The 22,511-nt window shown below is 32.3% G+C and overlaps 1 protein-coding gene across 1 annotated transcript in view; it reads left to right on the forward strand.

The window, feature by feature from the left end:
* LOC113511894 (protein qui-1) overlaps positions 1–22,511 on the forward strand; it is a 146,445-nt gene that overhangs the window by 74,570 nt on the left and 49,364 nt on the right. Inside the window, exons 2-5 of the mRNA XM_052894470.1 lie at positions 6,684–6,850; positions 8,311–8,390; positions 18,026–18,148; positions 20,292–20,461. Of these exons, the coding sequence (XP_052750430.1) occupies positions 6,739–6,850; positions 8,311–8,390; positions 18,026–18,148; positions 20,292–20,461 (485 nt within the window). The 5' untranslated portion in view covers positions 6,684–6,738. The remainder of the gene's footprint in view (positions 1–6,683; positions 6,851–8,310; positions 8,391–18,025; positions 18,149–20,291; positions 20,462–22,511) is intronic.

Consider the following 22,511-nt stretch of genomic DNA (forward strand, 5'->3'; position numbering starts at 1 on the left):
TCAATCTTCGAGTATTGGCAGTCACGCACACACTAACGGTAGCGAAATTGAACAAAATAATTTTAATAAAATAATCAGTGATCGGCCATGTGGAATAGGCCACTCATTCCTATCCCGTGGGTGTCGTAAACAGCTATATATTGCTAGCAATGGGATTGCTTGTTTCCGTTACTGAAAGTCGCTTCACCATCCCATTATAAAAAATTTCTTCCCCTCTATTAAACAGTGATGAAATTGCTTCACGTCTAAACATATGCTTCAAATTATAAAAAATATTCTTTTTAAAACTTTTAATACGCATTCTTGGGATGATATAATGGATTTAGTAAGAAAACCTCAAAAATTACATTCCTGTTTCGACACATAAACCTCAGGGAAAGTTGCTGAATTTCATGAATACTAATGATACTGTCGTAGAAATTCGAATTGTTATTATTTACAAAATATATTACAATTTTATTAAACTTTATTTAACTTTTTCAATTGATATTATTTATGCACTAGTTTTTAACCATGCTTCATTTGTGTGACTGAAATATAGCGGTTCACCGAGATAAAAAGTAACCTGTATCTATCTCAATTTCTGTTAAAATTTAACATAAAAATTAATTTTAATAAATAAATATTTTTTATGCAACTTAGAATGGCAAACAAGCTGACGGCCCATCTGATGGAAAGTGATATCCGTCACTATGAGCAGTACCGTAGACATAGTATACTGTTTTGCCCATGATACCCCCATGCGTTGCCATTCCTGCGGACTCAGGTGTTATTTCTCTCTACTCTATAAATTCACTGCCATATCCCACCCTTCAAACCGAAACACAACCATGCAAACACAACTACTTCACGGTAAAAACACAAATGGGACAGAACTGTCCAAGCAAACGACTTTTGTACAAAGTCTCTCTCAAATAATTATTCTCTTTAATATGAAGTGAATAAGCATATATTCAAGTTTACCTATATATTTATACACGTCACCTTTTTATCTTATTTTGGATAAAATTATTCCTTTTCTTCTAAAAAATTAATGCATGTCGTGGTAATCAGTAATTAAGCCAACAATATACCTGAACTATTTACATAAGACAAAAATTGTATTCATAGTGAAGGTAGAAGAAGGATTAATATCAAAATTTTAAATCTACCTATGCTATATGACGAATCAACAAACAAACTCACTTTCACGTGTAATAAATCTTAGAAAGAATTGTTGGCAGACAGTGGAATCTCTATGTCGCGTGCCAAACTTAGCTCAATTAATGTTGTCAGGATGACGCGTCTAATAGTTTTATTGTGTGAGACTAAAAGCTCTCTTGCTAAGCCTTTTCGTGCCTCATGGTTTATTTTGCGATGCAGCCCTATATACCCGTATGTACAGGCGAAGGCCGTTTATAATGTACTAGTATATAGGGTCACATGCTGTTGGTATATAGGCTTTCGTTAGTCGGCTTATGTTGGTGTACTAATCGTTTCTTTAATGCTAAATTCTGTTTTTTATAGAATAATAAGAATAAATAGAACTCAATGAGAACATCATTAATATAAATATTAATTACTATAAATAAGTACGAACAGTATAAAAAACAAACTTTCACATTTATAATATCAGTAGAATCAAATATATGGAATGAGACAAATTTTGGAAAAATTACACGCAGTGTAAAATACAACAAACACGGCCACGTTTTGGAATCAACGTCCAGCAGCAGCAGCAGTATTTCTGAACTGATACGACATCGTAACCTTCAAGAAAAGAGCATATTCCTTTTTAAAAGGCCGGCAGCATACCAGCAATGCCTCTAGTATTGCGGGTGCTCTGAGCGGCGGTAATCACTTACCAGCAGGTGAGCTGTATGTTCATTTGGCTCCTGTATTATAAAAAAAGTATGTACCAACTATAATCACTTTCAATGCAGATTAACTTTTAGACTTTCGCAGTACATGTTTTGTTTTATAAGAAATCTGAATTATTAGGTAAGCTGTAAGAGTTTACTTGAATTATCTTTACGTATGTCCAGGTTACACTGTACCACCGTCGGAGATGTGGTAAGTGCGAAGATGGGTATATCATCTAGTTTTTGGTGGGTACACTCCCGCCTTACGGAGGGATTCTCACAGTACCCATTCACCTCCCACATGGTGTATGGATCTGCATAAAGCATTTTCCAGACGTTAAAACAAAGTTTACACTGTACCAACAGTAGTTACTGTCTACTTGTGACCATGACCGTATAATAATACATGTAATGGATATATACCGTCACAATTCATTTTCAGCGATTAAGAAATATGAAAAGACTACGTAAACGATTATAATTTAGTCTCCCCCAAACGTCTATTCGTGGCCATGAATTTATCGAGCTCAATTCGTACCGTGAATAATTCACAAGAATCACACCCAATATATAACGTCGACAGTATTCTAATTCTATTCATATTTCTACTACTTTTTAGGTATAAGCAACAATTATCATAATTGACTTAAAAATGGAGGTGTTTGTTAGCTTTTGTATTGTTTTCACAGTTTAAGTGGAGTTCTTTACATTGCGATATTTCTTTGTGTCCGTATTATGCGAAATATACGTCAATTGTGAACCGATTTATAGGACTCTTTTTTATCGTAATATGTACCTGATTTTCATAATTTTGAAATCATAGTTTTTTTTAGCATTGTTTTTGTGGCACATTTTACTATACATGTGCCTACCAAACATAATGGTAGATGCAATCTCTCTCATTTGATCTTTACTGTCTTACCACATTATTTCTCGAAAATACTTTGGAGGAGTTTATCGTTCTTTTTTAATTATCAAATAATTGGCTGCATTTTATATATTATTAATATCAAAAATATGATAAACCTTAATGTTAATTGACGCGCCATTTTATAAAACGGCAGCCGCTTGAAAAAACTGACGACTTCGATAATGAAATATAATATAAGCTACCTTCCCTTATAAGATAAGCTACCGCGAATTAAATTAATTCAAAGAAAGGGTAAATTGTCTTGAAAGCAACTCATTTAGAAGAAGTAGATAGATAGGCACTAAAGTTTTAATGATCTACAAGTTACTTCTTAATAACAGGGATGCTTTAAATTTTAAATCAGTATATTTACTGGTATTTTGGCATTGTCTGATTTTACCATGGCCATTAATTTTGTTTATATTTAGGTAGTATAAACAATATGGAGTGTTTATAAAATATGCTGGTTCTTGTTATATATTTTTATTTATTAATAATATTAATTGTAAGTGAAAATCTCGTCTGTTGACTTGATGTAATATATAATGTTTTAAATTCATTTGTTTATCAACTTTCTTTTTTATAAAAAACTACAATTGTCAATGTATGTAAAAAGGTTAGTTTTGAACACCGACAAAATCTAAAAATATTTTTTATTAAATATTTATATATATTTCCTGTGACTCTTTCGTCTTCTGTATATATTCATTAACCGGGATAATAATGAGCTTACATCTTTCTTCACCCCGTGTAGTACGCGTATACTAAAGTTGATTAGTTAAGCCGTTAAAGAGATATGAGGTAACAAACAAATTCACTTTCATATTATACTATTAGTAAAGTCATCATCTTCCTACCCTTATCCCAAGACCTTAGGGAAGTGCCAGAATACTTGAATGCAGTACTAGTAATTATTGATAATTATATTTATTTGCTTATATATTTAAATTTTAGTATGTATGTAATACTAAAATTTAAATATATATGCAAATAAATATAATTATCTATTATACTCACACATATATAAGATATTATACACGGAAATATTAATAATATATAGTATTTATATTATAATCTGTTGCTATATTGTAATAGTTTCAGAATCAGTTCATATGATTTGTTCTTTTGTCCCATATTAATTTTATTATATTTGAAGCTACAACTTTTGTTTACTAAAAAATTTACGAATGTCTGAAAGAATCATCGCTTTCTTTATCTACAGTTATTAGCTAAGTTTATACCCCACCGTTATCAGGATTTATCTTCCTCATCAATCTATCACGTTACGCGCTAAATACGCATGTTTTACCACCATTACGGTGCTAAGAGTCTCTGATAAATCTTCACGAACGCTCGGATATATGTAGCTATAAAAGGGCGTATAACGGACAGCATCCAGTTGCCTTTGATTAGAAACTCCTATCTCGGGTCGTGTTGTTAAGGGTACGTTAATTTTCTCATAGTAGATACATAACAAGTTTTCCGAATATAATTATAAGAACGCTTTTTAATACAGAATTACTATATTATTATTTTATTATGCCTGTATAACGATATTGTAAAAACCAAGCCTGAACGTGATATTCACAACGATAGTCACTCTGTGTTCATGGCTAAATTAAAAAGTTGATGTACTTCGCCATTACATTATATTTATTTATAATTTAAAATAATTTAATCACATTTTTTGTCATTTACTTATATTGTTAATATCTTTATTCATTTAATGACATTTAACAATTTAATTCCATTGTAATGTTTATCAAACACAAAGCATGTTGGGGTACTATAAATGTAAGAACAGTTAGTTAGTTAGTTATCTAATCTACCAGTGTATTGTATTGAAACGTTTCGCTGTATCTTATGTTGGTGATCCTATAAATAAATTATTCATCATTGCCATCATCATAATTAACCATCAACTGTCTACTGCGGAACTTAGGCTTTCTCTAAACGTTTTAACGAGTCCACCAATCATTATAAAATTTGGTACACAGGCACTTTTTTTTTATAATACAACTTAGAATGGCAAACAAGCTGACGGCCCATCTGATGGAAAGTGGTAACCGTCGCCTATAAACATGAGCAGTACCATGGGCATAACAGAGTATACTGTTTCGCCCATGATAGCCCCCATGCGTTGCCATTCCTGAGGACTCAGGTGTTCTTCCTCCGTACCCAGTAAATTCACGCCATATCCCACCCTTCAAACCGAAACACAGCCATGCAAACACAACTGCTTTACGGTTGAAACACGAATGGGACAGAGGTACCCAAGCAATCGACTTTTATACAAAGTCTCCCTATATATGGGATGGTAAAAGACATAAGCTACTTAGCATGGTCAGTCAACATATCCCGGTCATACGAACGAGTTCACGGGTAACTGCTAGTATTAAATAACAATATAATTCTCTACCACTTAGATACTAACATACTGAACGAAATGTAGACATGTCAAGTGTTATGTTTACCACAACAAACGAATTACACATAAACAAATGTCTTTTAACTAACCTATCTTTTTACATTATGTTTAAAATTAATTGTTCTTAACTAAACTAACTAAAGATAATCTTTGTATACAATAAAGAATACAAAAGAAAAACCTACTAGAAATTATTTCATTAATTTCTTTTATTATTGAAGGGTCCCGCGATTGATTACGACGACGACGATTAGATGGGACTCGTGGGCCCACGAATAGCCTATTCACATTTGCCCTAAATTAATTAATAAATATACCTACAATATAGGTACCTATACTTATTTTCCCAATATATTATATATAAAAATCTAAATACTGCAGAATTCTAAATTCACCATTTATAATTTTTGCGATACAATATTAGAAATAACGTAAATAAAATTTCACAATATTTCCTTTCAGTCTAGCAATGATATATGTTTTATACCAAACTCGACGAAATTTTTGCAATTGAAAGGAAGTCACCGCGAGAAAACGGTCACTCCCGACCGCCAACCCAACTATCAGCAAAGCTAAAAATAAATCACAAAAGAAACTAGAAATATTCTGTAAAGAAACGGCCGATTTGGAGAGTTATAATTTTCGTATTAAGGTTCAATCACAAAATTCTATTAAATATGTTTTTCTTATTACCTAACAATATTTTATGTCTATACCAATATTACAAGTAAGATTAAATTTTTTTTTTACATTTGGGCGCTCATTTCTTGAGGAAGGCTGTTTAATAGACCACGATACGACTACGAGAAAAGTTGTGGAGTACAGCTATTATTGTTATAAAATTAAATGTTAGAAAGTTCGTCAATCACATTAAATTAAATACGAAATAAACTTGGTTACACAGATTGACTACAGCCAAAATTAGAAAACACAGAAAATATTTTTTATCCTAATTTCCAATCACACTTACCACACCACGATTGAACGGATTTCAAAGAATTAAAAGGGTTAAGAATAAAGTTGACAACATTTTCAATTAGTAACTTGATTTGAGCTGTAAACAAGTGAAACACAAGCATTATATTTTGGTATACTAATTAAAAATAGAATATCTATACACAATATACATTTTCTATTTTTGTAAAAACATTTTGTCTGCTATGAGAATTCTCTGGCATCCTCATCAATAACAACCCCCCCCCCTTGCCCTCCCTCCCTAAATTGCATATTACAAGGCATACATGTTGAGCTATAAGGTACACCGCTTACACAAAGAAAAACTCTATTCACGGACAAAATGACGATCGTTTGTTCAGGTTTTTATTGTACCGCAAATATCTTAAAAATAACAAATTATAGCATAATAGTTCTTATCTTAGTTATTTTATAAAAAAGTACAGGCCAATATTGTAATCCTTAAAGTACAACACATCTTTTATTACAAACGTGTGTAGAATGCATATTATGGCATAGTATCCTTATTTTTATATATTTTTGTCCACAGAATGGTTCCGTGGCGTGGAAAAACGAGTGCGGGGTGAGGCGAGTGGGTGGGCGTTATGAGCGCACCGGAGCCTTCAGTGCTTCAAGCGCTGCAGGGCTATACCCAACTAAGTGACAAGTGGCCGGGACCTCGCGCTGTCAAGATATACGTTGCATCCGTTTACAATGGTATGTCAGCGCTTCAGCGCTTAATTATTCACGTTGAAGCACTAAAGTCTCTAGAATATTCAGCACTTCAAGTGCTATAAGGCTATACCTAACCAAGCGATGAATGCCCGAGATTTGGTGTTGTTAAAATCTACGTAGCATCCATTTATAGCGCTCAAGTATTCATTTACACTTGATTTGTAAGAGCTGAAGCACTAAGCTTCTAAGCACTGAAGAGTCCATTGACAAGATATGTCTGTAGAATATTTAGTGCTTCAAGCGCTGCAAAGCTATATCTAACCGAGCTACAAGTGGCGAAGATCTCGCGTTGTTAAAATCTACGAAGCATCTATTTACAATTGTACGTGAGCTACAGCGCTAAATTGTTCACTTGATTTGTAAGCGCTGAAGCATTAAGTTTCCAAACACTAAAATTCCTACGACAATTTATATCACTGGATTCGTCAGTGCTTCAAGATAGGCATGGGTAAAATCAGTATCGCTTCGATATCTATATATTGGGTTTCTCTGGGTATTGACGGCGAAAAAAAGGTCATTTCAATATCGCCCATTCCGGTCGGATATCTATATTAATTTTGACCGGATCTTAATTTCGACATATATAATGAACAACATATTTACCATATTCGTTATAAATATTGTAACTACGATAATGCTATATATTACACGCCTCTACTGAAACGCTACGCGATTATTTTCGTTTTTATTCATGAACGTGAAAGTGTACCTCGTCGGAACATAATCCAAACATACAAAAATATAGAATACCTTTTAATGTATACCAATTATACATACGATATATTTTATAAACTTATTTTCACACATAATTATTATAATGTGTGAAAATGAATTTGTTTTTTATTTGTCACCTCTTGTCATTTTAAGGACTTAACTAATTATTATGAAATATGGCGTAGGAACACGAAGTACTCATTTGAAATGAATAAATTATAAGTTGTTTATATAATAATTTGTCTCAATAATATAATAAATGCGAAAGTTTGTAATGATAATGCATTTTCAGTTTGCATAGATTTTAGTTACTCTTTCACGTAAAAACTACTAAACGAATTTAAATGAAATTTAGTACAAGAGTAGGTTATACCTTAACTTAGCACTCCTATGCTTAAATATATGCTTAAATATCCTTACTTTACACACCGATTCACAAAAGTGGTACCGCAGAATACAGCAAGTATTTAAAATACAGAAGTCAATAATTTTTATTCCAGTTAGATTTTTTTATTTAGTCCACATGACCAGGATATAGTGAATGACCAGGATGAACAGTAGACTTCTCCATATCAAATAATGTGTGTATATCAAATTTCATGACGATTCTTTGAGACATTAAAGCACCAAGAGGTAATGAACAAATAAACTCACTTTTACTTTTATAATATAAATAAGAAAGAAAGTATATTTTAATAAAACTATTAAAAGTTTTAATCTATTTGCAGACTTTCGCGAAGAAAGGCGACAAATCCTGGAGATGGTGGGGCCGGAGTTACAATCCACTTATGATGATCGATACATTGAGGTAAGGTCATATATTATTTTAAACTGAATATATTGATGCGGGTGGTTCTGGAATGTTCCTTATGGCAGTTTATAGACCTATATTTAACAGTGAACAGTTAACGGCTGATATGAGTAGGTATATTAAGTTTCATGAATGGCAAAAATAATTTTATTAAAACTAAGCATAAATAAATTCGATAACCGAGAATATATAGATCACATTTATAGTAATAACTAAAATATAAGATCAAATCTATAGCAACACTAGTTTTACTTCGCCTTATGTGTGATGATATTAGTTGCATGCTTAATTGCATGATACTAATTTCATTAAAAATAGCACAGACCACGAATGTTTTAATTTCATTCATGCATTAATAAATTAAAGGTTTACCTATACTTAATACCATTGACTAATTCATTAACATTATTATTAATATAATTAATTGACTCTGAAATTAAAGTCGTGAAGTAAATTTATTTATGCTAATTGCGTAGTGTGTTCGCCATTATAATCTATGTCGCTACTATAGAGTTTCCAATTCTTTATACAATATTAAAAAAGTAATTAACTATAGAAATGTATTGAGACAGTAGTAAAAAACAACTTATGATCTCCTTATACTTTCAACACTTATATATAAGTATAAAGTGTTTATTAAGAAATATTTTCTTTTGTACAATTTTCAATGATCTTACAAAATATTTAATTCAAAATTATATTTTACTTTAAATCATACTGGCCGTTTATAAAAATACCTACCTATTTCTAATATAAATTATAATCTGTATTAAAATTAAATACATAGTTATTTGGTGGAATATTCTTCAAGTATGCCACTTCGAATAAAAATCATTGAAATAATATCTATGCAACCACTTCATTAAATTTGCAATTTTTACATTATAAAATAGCTAGGTATGTTATGATAATGATATTCATATATAAATATACATGGATATCGAGAATAAAGAGGTATATTATAAATAGTTATACGAGACTATGAACATTTATTTAGATATTGTATTGATACACCGAGAAGGTTACATAGATACATTTTTTAGTTCCGGCAATATCAATCAGTGTTAACTCTTAAAAAACGTACCTAGTGAATTGTTTGCTCGAATAAATGAATAAAAAAAAAACTGACGGAAAAAGGCGGGAACGGTGAGCTGATGAGAAATAGTTTAAATTAAAGAGCTGTAGTTTGTTATGATTGTGGTATGCTTTGAATATTACTTGTAGAAAAATAATAATTGATGCTGGCCGAAACGGTTGTAAAAATGGATCGATTGCTACTAAGAAAAAGAGGTAAAGAAGAATTATTTGTTCTATGGTAATGTTACTGGTAGTAATAACTATTGTATTGAGATTAGGTAAGTATGCAAAAATATTGATTTTCTTTAACATAATTGATTATGTTTTATAATTTGTTGAGTACTTAGTAAATAGATATAAAAGAATCATTACCTAGTCAGTTTTTAGTCTATTTTTAAATGAAAAACCGGTTCTTTACCAACAAGTCTAGAATAAAAGCACAGAAATACGAAAGTGCATTAAACAACAGTTAAACTAGGTTTTGGCGAACAGATATCTATTAAAATTTCATTTCCTAAACAGATTATTCATTGCTTATCGAGTTAACTATTATGTAGGAATATTTTTATTGTTAAAGCTAAAACGCTATAATCGTGTTGTAAGTGCTTTGCGATTAAATTGCTCCATCATAATTTACTCAATTTACGGTAACATGGTATACGGAGATAAAAGCTTGCACAGACAACGTTCCTTTACAGAGACCGCATCAAATTTATCTGTGCACAGCTGCTTCCATTTTAGCAGTTGGCAATAATGGTTGTTGTTATCTGTGCTTTAACATAATATATTGTTTTAATTAAGTATTTAAATAAAGTATTTGATAAATGAATAATTTTATACATTATTCCCTATGTATTTTACTGAATAATATATACTAAATCGTAAAATTAAATTTTAAGTATTGAATCATAGTTTAGCATTAAATACTTAACTATCATCTATAGGGAATTAAGAGAAATTGAAAGTAAAATGAGAACAATAAGAAAGGAAAAAGACAAATTAGGTTCAGAAGCAAGGAAGTTAATCATGCAAAGAAAACCCTTATTTAAAGACAGAAAAAATAATAGAAAAGAAATAACAATTCTGAGCAAAGAAATAAACCTGCAAATACGAAAACACAGAGAGAGACTAAGAACTGAAACAATGAGTTATTATATAGAAAAATCAGGCGGAATTAAGAAAGCGGAGATCGAATTAAGAGACAATTTAACTTGGATAGATAACATGAAACACCACAGAAACAAGAAAAATAAAACTAATAGAATTGAAATATTAGAAGTAGCAACGGAATATTATCGCGAACTATACAATGAAAACGCAACAATAGAGGAATCCAACCAGTTAATAAACTGCACTAAAACTGTAGAGGATGTGACCCCCTGCATACTACAAGATAAAGTCAATAAGGCTATCAAATCACAGAAGAAAGGAAAAACGCCTGGAGAAGATTTAATATCTAATGAATTGCTAACGGGATCATCCAAAGTAACGTTAAACACTATCACAGAGATATTTAACGAAATTTTGCGCACAGAATATATACCTCATTAGTGGACTACATCAATTATTATATTACTACACAAAAAAGGGAAGAAAGATGATATAACCAATTACAGACCCATCAGCTTGATGTCCAATATGTACAAAATATTTTCAAAAATACTGTTAGATCGTTTAACAAAGACTTTGGATGAAAACCAACCTAAAGAACAAGCAGGTTTTCGTAGTGAGTTCTCAACAATAGATCATATTCACACTATAAAACAAGTAATCCAGAAATGCAGTGAATATAATATTACCTTTTACCTTGCGTTCGTAGATTATAATAAAGCATTCGATTCCTTAAAACACATAAAAATTTGGGAAGCTCTAGAAACACAAGGAGTGGAGAAAAAGTATATTCGACTGATCATCAATATATATAAGAACATGAAAGTAAAAATAAGAACAGAAAGAGATGGTGAATCTTTTCCGATAAAAAGAGGTGTAAGACAAGGTGATCCTTTGTCACCCAAACTATTCTCAGCTGTTCTCGAACACGTGTTTAGATGCCTGGACTGGGAAAACTATGGTTTGATTATCAACGGTGTGCGATTAAACCACTTAAGGTTTGCAGATGATCTAATATTGATTTCCGTTGATCCAAAAAGTTTACAAAAGATGTTAGACCAACTGGTGCATGAAAGTGATAAAGTAGGGCTATCAATGAACACTACGAAAACCAAAATAATGTTAAATTCGGAAAGCTTCCCTATAACGGTTAACGGTAAAACAGTGGAATATGTGGAGGAATACACATATCTCGGTCAGATCATATCTCCAAAAGACCTAACAACAAAAGAAATTAACAACAGAGTTACGCTGGCATGGAAAAGATACTGGTCTCTTAAGGAGGTAATGAAAAACCCTCTCATACCACTGAAAGCGAAGAGCAAAATATTTAATTCTTGTATTTTGCCTGTTATGACATATGGATGCCAAACCTGGAGCTTAACTAATCATAACATACATAAGTTAGAAACTTGCCAACACAGTATGGAACGAAGTATACTGAACATCAAATTAAAAGATAAAGTAAAACTGGACACTATAAGGAAGAAAACTGAATTCACGGATGTTACTTACTGTATCAAGAAACTAAAATGGAGGTGGGCAGGACATATAGTTAGAATAAATAAAGAAAAATGGTCTAAGGATATTACAGAGTGGTGTCCGAGACAATATAAGAGAAAAAAAGGGAGACAGCGTCGTAGATGGGAAGACGATATCAAAAAAATAGCGGGACACACCTGGAAAAGACAAGCGCAGAATCGCATTCAGTGGCGAACTCTAGGGGAGGCCTATGCTGGACAGCAAGACAATCTTCACGTACCGGTGTCAAACAAATAACTAAATTATATAAATACATTGTAAGATTGTTAATAAAGGCTATTATTATTATTATTATAGGGAATTAATTATAAAGAATAAGAGTATTTGAACATCAATTTCAAGATGAAGATATGTTGGGAACTTCATCAAAATTAATTAACCATTTGTTGTATCATTTACTAGTTAGAATGAACACACCTTGATTGAACTAGCAATATTTGCATAGAGGTACTATGTATCGATAAATAAATAATTTTAATAGGATAATATACCATATCATATTCTTTATAGCCTCTCCCTATTAAGGGATTTTGCCCATAGTTCCTACGCTTGGCAGACGGGTAGGCAACCACAGATAGACTAATTATGTTTAAAGATGGACGCTGTTGCCCATCCCTCGACTATTAAATTTCCTAAGTCGTCTCTTTCAACACCCACGGGAAAGGAAGGGATGGCCCATTCCATGCTGAGACCATACGACAATGGAGAATATAATTAAACAAAATTGTGATATAACACTATTATATATTATATAATTATTGTTCTTGCTCCAAATTGTAAGACAGCGGTTAATTTACTTTACACTCGTAAATTTGAAGCACTGAGAACTGTAAAATGAATCTGACCTTTTCTCTCATAACGAAATTGTAACTAATATATAAACAAGACATTCACTAACAAATAAAGTATTACTCTTCTGTCGCTAACTTTATATGACATTTACACATATGGCACGAAAAGGGACAAGTTGCGAAGTTATGTGATATGCGACAACTTTGAGTTTTAGTATTCTGGGTGCTTTATTATAACTTAGGAACTTTGTTGAGTTGACAGACATTGTCTTGATCTATGTTAGAACTTACATTTTGAGCGTTGTAGTGCGGTGCGGGTGGCAAGTCATTATAACTGTAGAAAAAAAATTTATTCAATATCTGCCTATTTCGATATATTGTCCTGTTGTTCATCTTATGTGGTTTCCTGCTTGTTGCACCCATTTTTTTCCCCACTGTCTTTAAGGCGTCGTCGAGCCATTCGGAAGGAGGTCGACTCGCGTAAAAATATATACTACTCATAAAACGTAACTTACGATACCAACAATACATATAAAATAATATTCTATTATAAAAAGGAATCGATTATATTTGCTTATATGTTGAACCATTAGATTTAAGTTCATAAATTACACTTAATGCACTCCTCATGTCTCTGTCAGTTAAAACTGACAGAATATCAACTATCACCCATACCGTGCTGCAATGTATAGAATATAAATAGCTACGAATACACTAGATAGAAGACCATTAATGATAAACAAGTAATAATATTATTAATAACAATAATTCTAAAAACACCAAGACCTAATAAACAAACTTCCACATTGTCAATAAGAATAATCAATTAGTTTAAACACAAATACAAACCTTCATAAGAAATTTGATATAAATAAAAATACTATTATTAAATTTCTTTATAACCAGTAACACTTGATTCAAAATTATTTTTTTTAGGAACAATAAAATGTCAGAGAAAAAAATACGTCAAACGCGACGCTCTATATAATCAAAATTAAGAGCTGAAAATTATATTTTTCTTAATATTCCATCGGTAGGTGTTGTCTCAAAATTAATTTGCAAATAACAAATTGCAATTTCATTTAATTTTCTAATTTAATCTACATGACACCTACGCATAATTACATTAAAAATAATATAAACACGAACGTTACTTCTGTGAAATAAAAAGAAAATCTCGGTACGACTATATTAACTAAATTAGAAAAAGTATTTCACAAGGTAATTACTTATGAGATGTCAATATCTTCTACTTAGAAGGAGTTTTAAAAATTTATATGGAATCAAGATGAAATTATTTCCACGCGAGTAAGCACAAGCTTATACTAGTATAAATTAAATTAACAAAGTAGATCTAATCATAAAAGCCACTCGATGTAAAACAGAAGCATCCTTCATATTTTACGACATAATTGCATCGTAAAATAGTCGATACGTATCTATATACCAACCCATATAAATCTATAGCGAAATAATTATACGCCTTTGTTCTTTTAACTTGTATGTTATAAATAGTAATAAGTAATTACAAGATCCTCGATCCCACCATGAAAAAAATCGCGTGACCATAGTACATTTCGTGTCTTGTATTAATACACTTTGGAAATAGGCCACGCTGTAACTTGTACTTTTTCGTAAATAAAACGCGATGTTTTTATCAATTCAATTAAGGATATACAATTTTAACATTATTTCTATATTTATAGACACATACCTATAGTTTATGCTAAACCTTATGAGGATTAAGTGACGAAAAACAAACGAATTCACTCTTGTTTTATTTATAATACTAGAAAAGTTTTAATTTAGACATGATATTTTTAATCTAATTTAAATATCTTAAGGGTTCTTGTTTAATAAAAAAAACCCTAAAGAATTAAGGAAATAATAATATATTTTTATTAATGTTGAATTAATCTTTCCTATTTAATCTAGATAAAATGTTCAGACATATATACGGTAAACATTATCAAAACTACATATATATTTCTTCTCACTGAATTGATACGTTTGTAATAAAACTAAATTTAAAATTTTTGAAAGATCATATAGAACTTCGGCCGGAGTTTAAATCCCCTTCTTTAGTGACAAGATGTGTTTTTTTATATATATAATAATAATATTTGTATATTATTATTATTAAATATATACAACTATGGGAAACAAAACACGTAAATAGCACCTTTGAAAATAAATGTAGAGACAGTAAAGAAAGAGAATGTCAATTCAAAACACACTTAATATCCAAAAAGAATCTCCACAAGGAAACTGCTATCCTGAATCAATGGTATCGTATTTACTTGTCGTACACATCTAGGCTATCCGGTGACTTTCGATATGGTACTTACTTGACACCTTCGCTTTGTTTTTAAGTGACTTCGAAAAGGGAAAATTCTCCTTACGTCAATGTTTTCCTGTATATGTTACGTGATATCTTCGTAACCTATTTTAGTAATTCTTTTTGCTTTTCTTTCGATTATTTCAAATGATAGTATATATATATATATAATTGATCTATTATAGTTTTTTTTATGAACTTCTCCTTGCTTTCTTGAGTGTTTACTGAATCTGTGAAATCTAAGATTTATGTTTACCTGTAATATTGTCAAAATTCATTCAACATGAACGAATAACTAACAGCCAAATATATACATGTAAATAGTCAAATGTATTCAAAGATTTGTATTTCTAAAACTAGTGGGATTATTAATGAGTGGATAGTTATCCTTGAGCTTAATTCCCTATATATAATATAGAATACATATGTCCTTTCCTTCCGTATATTGTAGAATTAAATAGGAATTTGTCGTTTCTATTGGATTTGCAAAATCTTACATGATATTTGCTCCACGCTCGACGTAATAGGATGATATGATTACCTTCCACAGTCGGCTGCAACTAAATGCTGGAAACTGCACGGTTCCTATACATCTATTAAATCCTGTAGAGCTATTAAATCCGTGTAATACAATTATTTCCTAACAGAAGCCTTTAGTAGGAATTTGTTTATGTGGATTAATTACGTCATATGGTACGAGTATTCTTTTTTTAAGGATTTAATAGAATATTCCTTTTTCGGTGAATTTGTTTCACATATTTATCCGTACGTAACTTTATTCATTTAAAGTGCTAGTCTAAATACTAGTTTTATTAATTTCACCTTACTTATTTCTGTTGCGAAATATTTTTAAGCGCGTCATTGTTTGAAGTTTGAAGGAAAGAAGATTATTAGCATCATAAGAGGTATAAGAAGACAGATAAGAATTCTTACGCTTACTATACTTATCTATATTATTCTTCCGTGTGGTCTCGGCATAGAATAGGCCACCCCTTCTTATTCCGTGGGTGTCGTAAGAGGCGACTAAGGGAGGGCGAGGGATGGACAGCAGCGTCCCTCTTAAAATATCTCCAAAGCCTGCTGCTTAATAATTGCGGTTGCTAATCCGCCTGCAAAGCGTGACAACTACTGGCACAGGGAACCCTGTATAGGGGGAGGCTTATGTTCACCAGTAGACAGTTAAAAGCTGATATGATGATGATCTATATATTGGACAGATTCAAATGCTTAAAGCCAATAATAATTTATTTGCCAGAAATATAGATAATATGATGTTACAGTTTGTTTTAAGTATAGTATCCATCAAACGTAGTGAATTCGTTACATTATAATTTTAATATTATTAACATTTATTAACATTCTAATATTAAATTATCCCAAATTAATATTTATATAAATTCTTGTGTCAATGTATTTAAATCCAGAACAAATCCAATTATTAAAATCCTGTAAATAAATATTTACAGGTATATAATACAGTTAAATCATTTATACATTTTACATACATTTCATTATTATCTTCTGTGTTATTAAATCAATTATATTAATATACTGTGCATCTAAATGAAATGAAACAATCTTTATGAATATTATTGAATAAATGAAAGTGAGTTTATTTTTTTATTAGTTTGTTTGTTACCTCTTGGCGCCATCCCTATGAAATTTGCTATGTACGTAACAACTGGGATAGAGAGAAATATTATTTATTTTTTAACCCGATGGATGAATCTGTAGATAAAAAAAAATTACCATAATAATTACAACACTATAAGTACGTATTAATTTTGTACATACTTAAATAGTTACACGTAAATAATATATTAACAATCTTCAAATTCATATAACAGAATTAAAAGTATGTTTTGAAAACATTTTTTTCTAGTTACCCGCAGGTTTACAAATAAAATAAAAGCATTAGGTATACATTAAAAGTAATTTGTTGAGACAACGTAAAAACCTAGTAGGCGAGAGGAGGGCGGAAAACAATGCTCACAAAATACAATGAGCGAATTTTCCGCGTGTTAGTCAAGGAAAGAGCCTAATAGAATTTGTATATATTATATATTTTCTCGATTATAATTATGATTGCTTCCAGTATTTTTATAAACAGATTTAACAAAATTATTATGTAAATTATTACTTAATTAATCACCCTAATTAAAATGATTAAAAACTAAGATTTTGCATATTTTGAGTTTACAGTAATTTTGGGACATTACAAGTATATTCGTATGTTGTTTTATACATATATAATGGGAAATTAATCACTCACTTACTGCGCTTATGCAAAGCGCCATACGCCCCCTGAAGAAGACTTCCGGATTAAGTGGAAAGAATTGTCGGAAACGGCAGAACACAGTAAAGTCGTTAATTTCCAATTAAAAAAAATAATAATAATATAAATATATTCACTCCCAATTTTGCAAACCCAGTAACTTTTTTTTCTTAAAACGAGAGACTTATTTGGTATTCTAAATAATCCTTAATAATAAATTAAAAATGTGCAAGTGAATTTGTTTGTTTATTACCTTATAGCGCCTTGACGGCTTAATCAATCACTACGAAATTTGGGAAACACGTACTTTATAGCCTTTTTTTAACTTGGTTAGCAAACATATCCCAGTTACGCAGAAATCATGGGTAAAATGTAGTTAAATAACATTAATTGAATTCTGTGATATCCTTGGTACCTTGGCCATCAAATTCTTTGCCATTCAAAGATAATTATTTAGAACTTAAAAATATATTTTAAAGATTTATTTATTTATATACAGATCGAATTCGTGGATATGCACTACGGCACCGATGGGGGAGACGAAACAAATCCAGCGCTGCACCGGTATTACCTCAACGAGATTCGCTGCTGTAACCAAACATCGAAAGCGGGGTATTTTCTTGTAAGTGAATTATTACTATTTTGCTTGATAGTATTTTATATTTATTAAATAATCAATTTAAAAATCCCCTAGTCATTTATATTAAATAAGAAAACGTTCAAATAATATAGATAAATAAAATTATGGATTTGTAAAAAATTATAATTGGAATAAAATTCTTGATGACATTCTTAAATACATATAAATTAGGAGTCTAAGCATTAAAAATATTCTTATATCTTATTTTCAATAAAAATAGATGGTGCAATTCATTACGTTCCTAAACAACGGCTATGATTTCATCTACAGATAGGAAACAAAAATTGTACTTGCATCTGTATGTTACAGAATATTAGTTTAAAACAACGTCGCTTAACTTTCTCTATTTTTTTTTGTGATATATACATGTAATTCTAATATAGAAAACGTAAAATCTTACTCTAAAATATCCATTTCTATACTAGTAAGTACGCGCACACACCTGAACGCACGCACGCAACATGCAGACACACACACACACACACACACAACTTAAGCATTGTGAATACTTAACTGTTTAAGAAGAAATATTGTAAATCCATAATTAACTATAAGTACTAAAAATAACACTATAATATTATTATGGTTTTTAAGAGCTGTGGATTTTGTAACAAATTAATAAATAAGGCAAAAAATTATTCCACTATACGGCAATTTAAACTTTATTCGTTTAACATTTTCCCTTACACGCACAAAACGGAACCTCTTTTATTTGGAATTTGGATACTGAAAGAAAACAATTTCTCTTTGTTTAGATAAAAAGAAAAGTAATTTTATAAAGTTACTTAAACTTCCTTTTTGGAATAAGTTTCGTGATTTTATATTTGTTTTCACTATGTTGGTTATGTATAAGTTACGTATTACTTACATTTTTGTCCGCGATAACTACAATAAAATGTTCAATAAATTATAAGTAGTACACGTTTTTTATTGTTTTTTTTTTTCATACACTACTTTCAATGAAAACTACTTTAACCAACATACATGTCGTAAAACATATCGGAAAAATTATATTTTTACATATATTTTGGAATCGCCCTGATTCCAAAATGTCATATAATTTTAACCAATAATAATGTAGGTATTTTTATATTCATACAAATATAATATTTTATACACGATTATTTCGTAGACAAGTCTAATTTTGGTGTTAAAAGTTTTAAATAAATAATTAGTTAAGGACTCCTTTTTTTTGTTTTTAATAAAAAGTAAAGTTTTACATGGACGGCTACTTCAATATAAATTATGTAAGTAGATACCTAAAACATCACAAAATATTACTGATGAAAATAAACAACTTTTATGGGTTCTTAAAAGTTGAACACGAATCTATTTTCCATACAAAAGTCGTTATAGAACTTGGTCGTAGAAAAGTTACGGCATTTTTATGCGCAAATGTTGTAGCGGAAATGTTCTAAATGATTTTGAATTTAGAACTAGAATTCTCGTTCTTTGAATTTTTTTCTTTACAAACAAAGACTTCATTATCATTAATAAAATTACGTTCAGAAATATTGTCATTATGGTATTGAAGATAATTAGAGTTTTGTAAAAACTCTAATTTTATTAACAATATTATAACCGCATTTATATAAATTAAAATTTACATAAATTACACAAAGATATGACTAAGAAAGAGTGATTGAAATGTGAGTTAAAATTTGTTGTTGTAAAAAGTTGTCTACATTTTCTCACAGTAATAAGTCACCCCTTTGAAACCAACATTACAAAGTAGTATTACTTCCAACCATCTATGTCTTTTGGTGCATTGTAAAAAGGTCTTTTTAATAATCAATGTAGTAGTTGCTATTCATTCGTCCTACATTTGTTACACACAAACAATTTAACATCGTAATGGTACAGAAATTAAAATGATTTATTTTGCTTTTACTATGCTAAATGCTGGCCACTTTATCCTGCAAAGTTATTAAAGGAAATCTAATGGCTTTGTGTTTGCTGAGTTGTTGTATTACTTCAGAAAGTATTATCTAACATTACATTATATATGTATAGTGAACATTTTTTATATAAAAAGGGGAAAAGAAGACATCACTTATTAAAATACGTTTTATATAAGTATTATCATAGTGTAATAAGCCTTATAATTTTATTTTATTTCTCTTAGTGTTTCCTTGGGGGTGACTCGTCATCTTACCAGCCTATGCTACCACTTTCCATTCCAAGTGACAAGTTTGAACAACTGATCAAGAATGATACAGAGCAAACGAAACTAATTCGAGGCCACTACAAACTGAGTGATGATGGGGCTTATCATTTAGAAGGAGATGATGCTTGGTAAGAACACTGATTAATAATTAAAAAGTTATGTTTCACTAATATTTTTTTTTATTTATTATTATTTTTAAATTTTACCAAAATTCTCATCTCCCCTCTTAAGGAGAGGAGATGGCAACTAACCCCCGGCAGAAGCACAGTCGGCCGGGGTTCAGGGCCCCAGGGAGAGAAACCGGCGTACAATGCGGGCAGAATCTAAGAGCACCGCTTTCTGCATCTTTCCCGGGAGTGAGCCGCCTCGGAATCCCAACCGTCTGAGATGTTGTTCCAGACTGGTTGGGATAAGACCGTTCACCGACATAACGATTGGGATGATTTCGGTAGATGTCACCCCCCACATTTCGGTCACCTCGTGAGCCAGGTCGAGATATTTTCTCTTCTTCTCGGTTTCGGCTTTCACGAGGTTCTCGTCATGCGGTATGGTGACATCCACCAAAAACACCCTCGAAAGTGCTCGGTCCATCACCACGATATCAGGTTTGTTCGCAAGAACAGTCCTGTCCGTGATGATGGATCGGTCCCAGTAGAGCCTGACGCTGTCGCTTTCGAGGACCGGCTGTGGCTCGTACTTATAGTACGGCAACCTCTCATTCGCGAGGCCGTACTTCAGAGCTAGCTCTTGATGGAGTATTTTGGCTACCTGGTTGTGCCTGTGCAAGTACTCTGTGTTGGCAAGAGCTGAACAACCCGAAAGCACATGTCTGAGTGACTCTCCAGGATGGCGACATGCTCGACAGATGTCCTCAGTGCCATCCTTCAGAATGTGCTTTCGGTAATTGTTCGTCTTAACCACCTGATCCTGTATTGCACAGACAAAACCCTCGGTCTCTCCGAAGAGATCACCGAACTGTAGCCAGTGCACGGAGGTCTTCATGTTTACGTACGGCCCGTGAAGGGCTTTGAAGAACCTTCCGTGCAACTCCTTCTCTTTCCATACGGCCTCCCGCTGAGAGGTACTCAAAACTTCGGGTTTTCGCCAGTCCTCTTTAGCCAGAGAAAGAGGGGTGAATCCTTTGTCACATTCTATGACCTCTCTATGCAAACCCTCGTCTCTTTTCTCCAGAAAATATGTCCTGAGGCTGTCAATCTCGCGGTTGTGCATGGTCTTAACGCTTAACAAGCCTCGACCACCAGCTTTCCGCGGGATATACAGCCTCATGACTGACGATTTCGGGTGATGCATTCTATGGAGGGTCATAGTTGTGCGGACTTTCCGATCCAGGGCTTCGAGTTCGGTTTGAGACCATCTGAGCACGCCAAAAGTGTAAAGGAGTACGGGTATGACCCAGCCGTTATAAGCTCGGATTTTATTGGCGCCCGACAAAGAACTTTTCAGTACTCTTGTAAGGCGCGCAAAAAATTCCTCGCGGACTGACTGTTTCATATCCGTCTCCTTCACACCGATGTTTTGTGACATGCCCAGATACCGGTATGTTTCAGCCTCGGAGAGGGTTTTAATATTAGAGGGATCTGTGGCGATCCCTTCAGTTTGAGTGACCCGTCCCCTCTGCACATGGAGGACCGCGCACTTGTCTATTCCGAGCGCCATCCTAATAGAGCTGCTATAATCGTTTACGATATTTAGCAGCTCCGTCAGGCGTTCGAGGCTCGGAGCTAGCAGTTTCAAGTCATCCATATACAGAAGGTGAGACACTCGTGTACCTCCTCTCCGATACTGAAATCCAGTCCCCGAATTTTCCAGTAAAGTACTGAGTGGATTCAGGGACAGGCAAAACCAAAGTGGACTCAAACAATCGCCCTGGAATATTCCCCTCTTTATCTCTATCCGGTCAGCGGTATCCGTCAATCGCTCGCCCTGGATAGTCAGGATCGTCGTCCATTGCCCCATGCATGCCTCCAAGAACACTCGAACTGTACCGTCGATCTTGTACAGCTCGAGTATCCTCCGGAGCCATGAATGGGGCACGGAATCGAACGCCTTTTTATAATCTATCCAGGCGGCGGAGAAATTCCGACGGTTCCGCTTGACCACGTGGCCAGCGACAGCATCAATGAGGAGCAGCTCCTTCGATCCGCGGCTACCGCCCCT

Source organism: Galleria mellonella, unplaced genomic scaffold, assembly GCF_026898425.1.
Source record: "Galleria mellonella isolate WM207_F2 unplaced genomic scaffold, CSIRO_AGI_GalMel_v1 utg213, whole genome shotgun sequence".
NCBI lineage: Eukaryota > Metazoa > Arthropoda > Insecta > Lepidoptera > Pyralidae > Galleria > Galleria mellonella.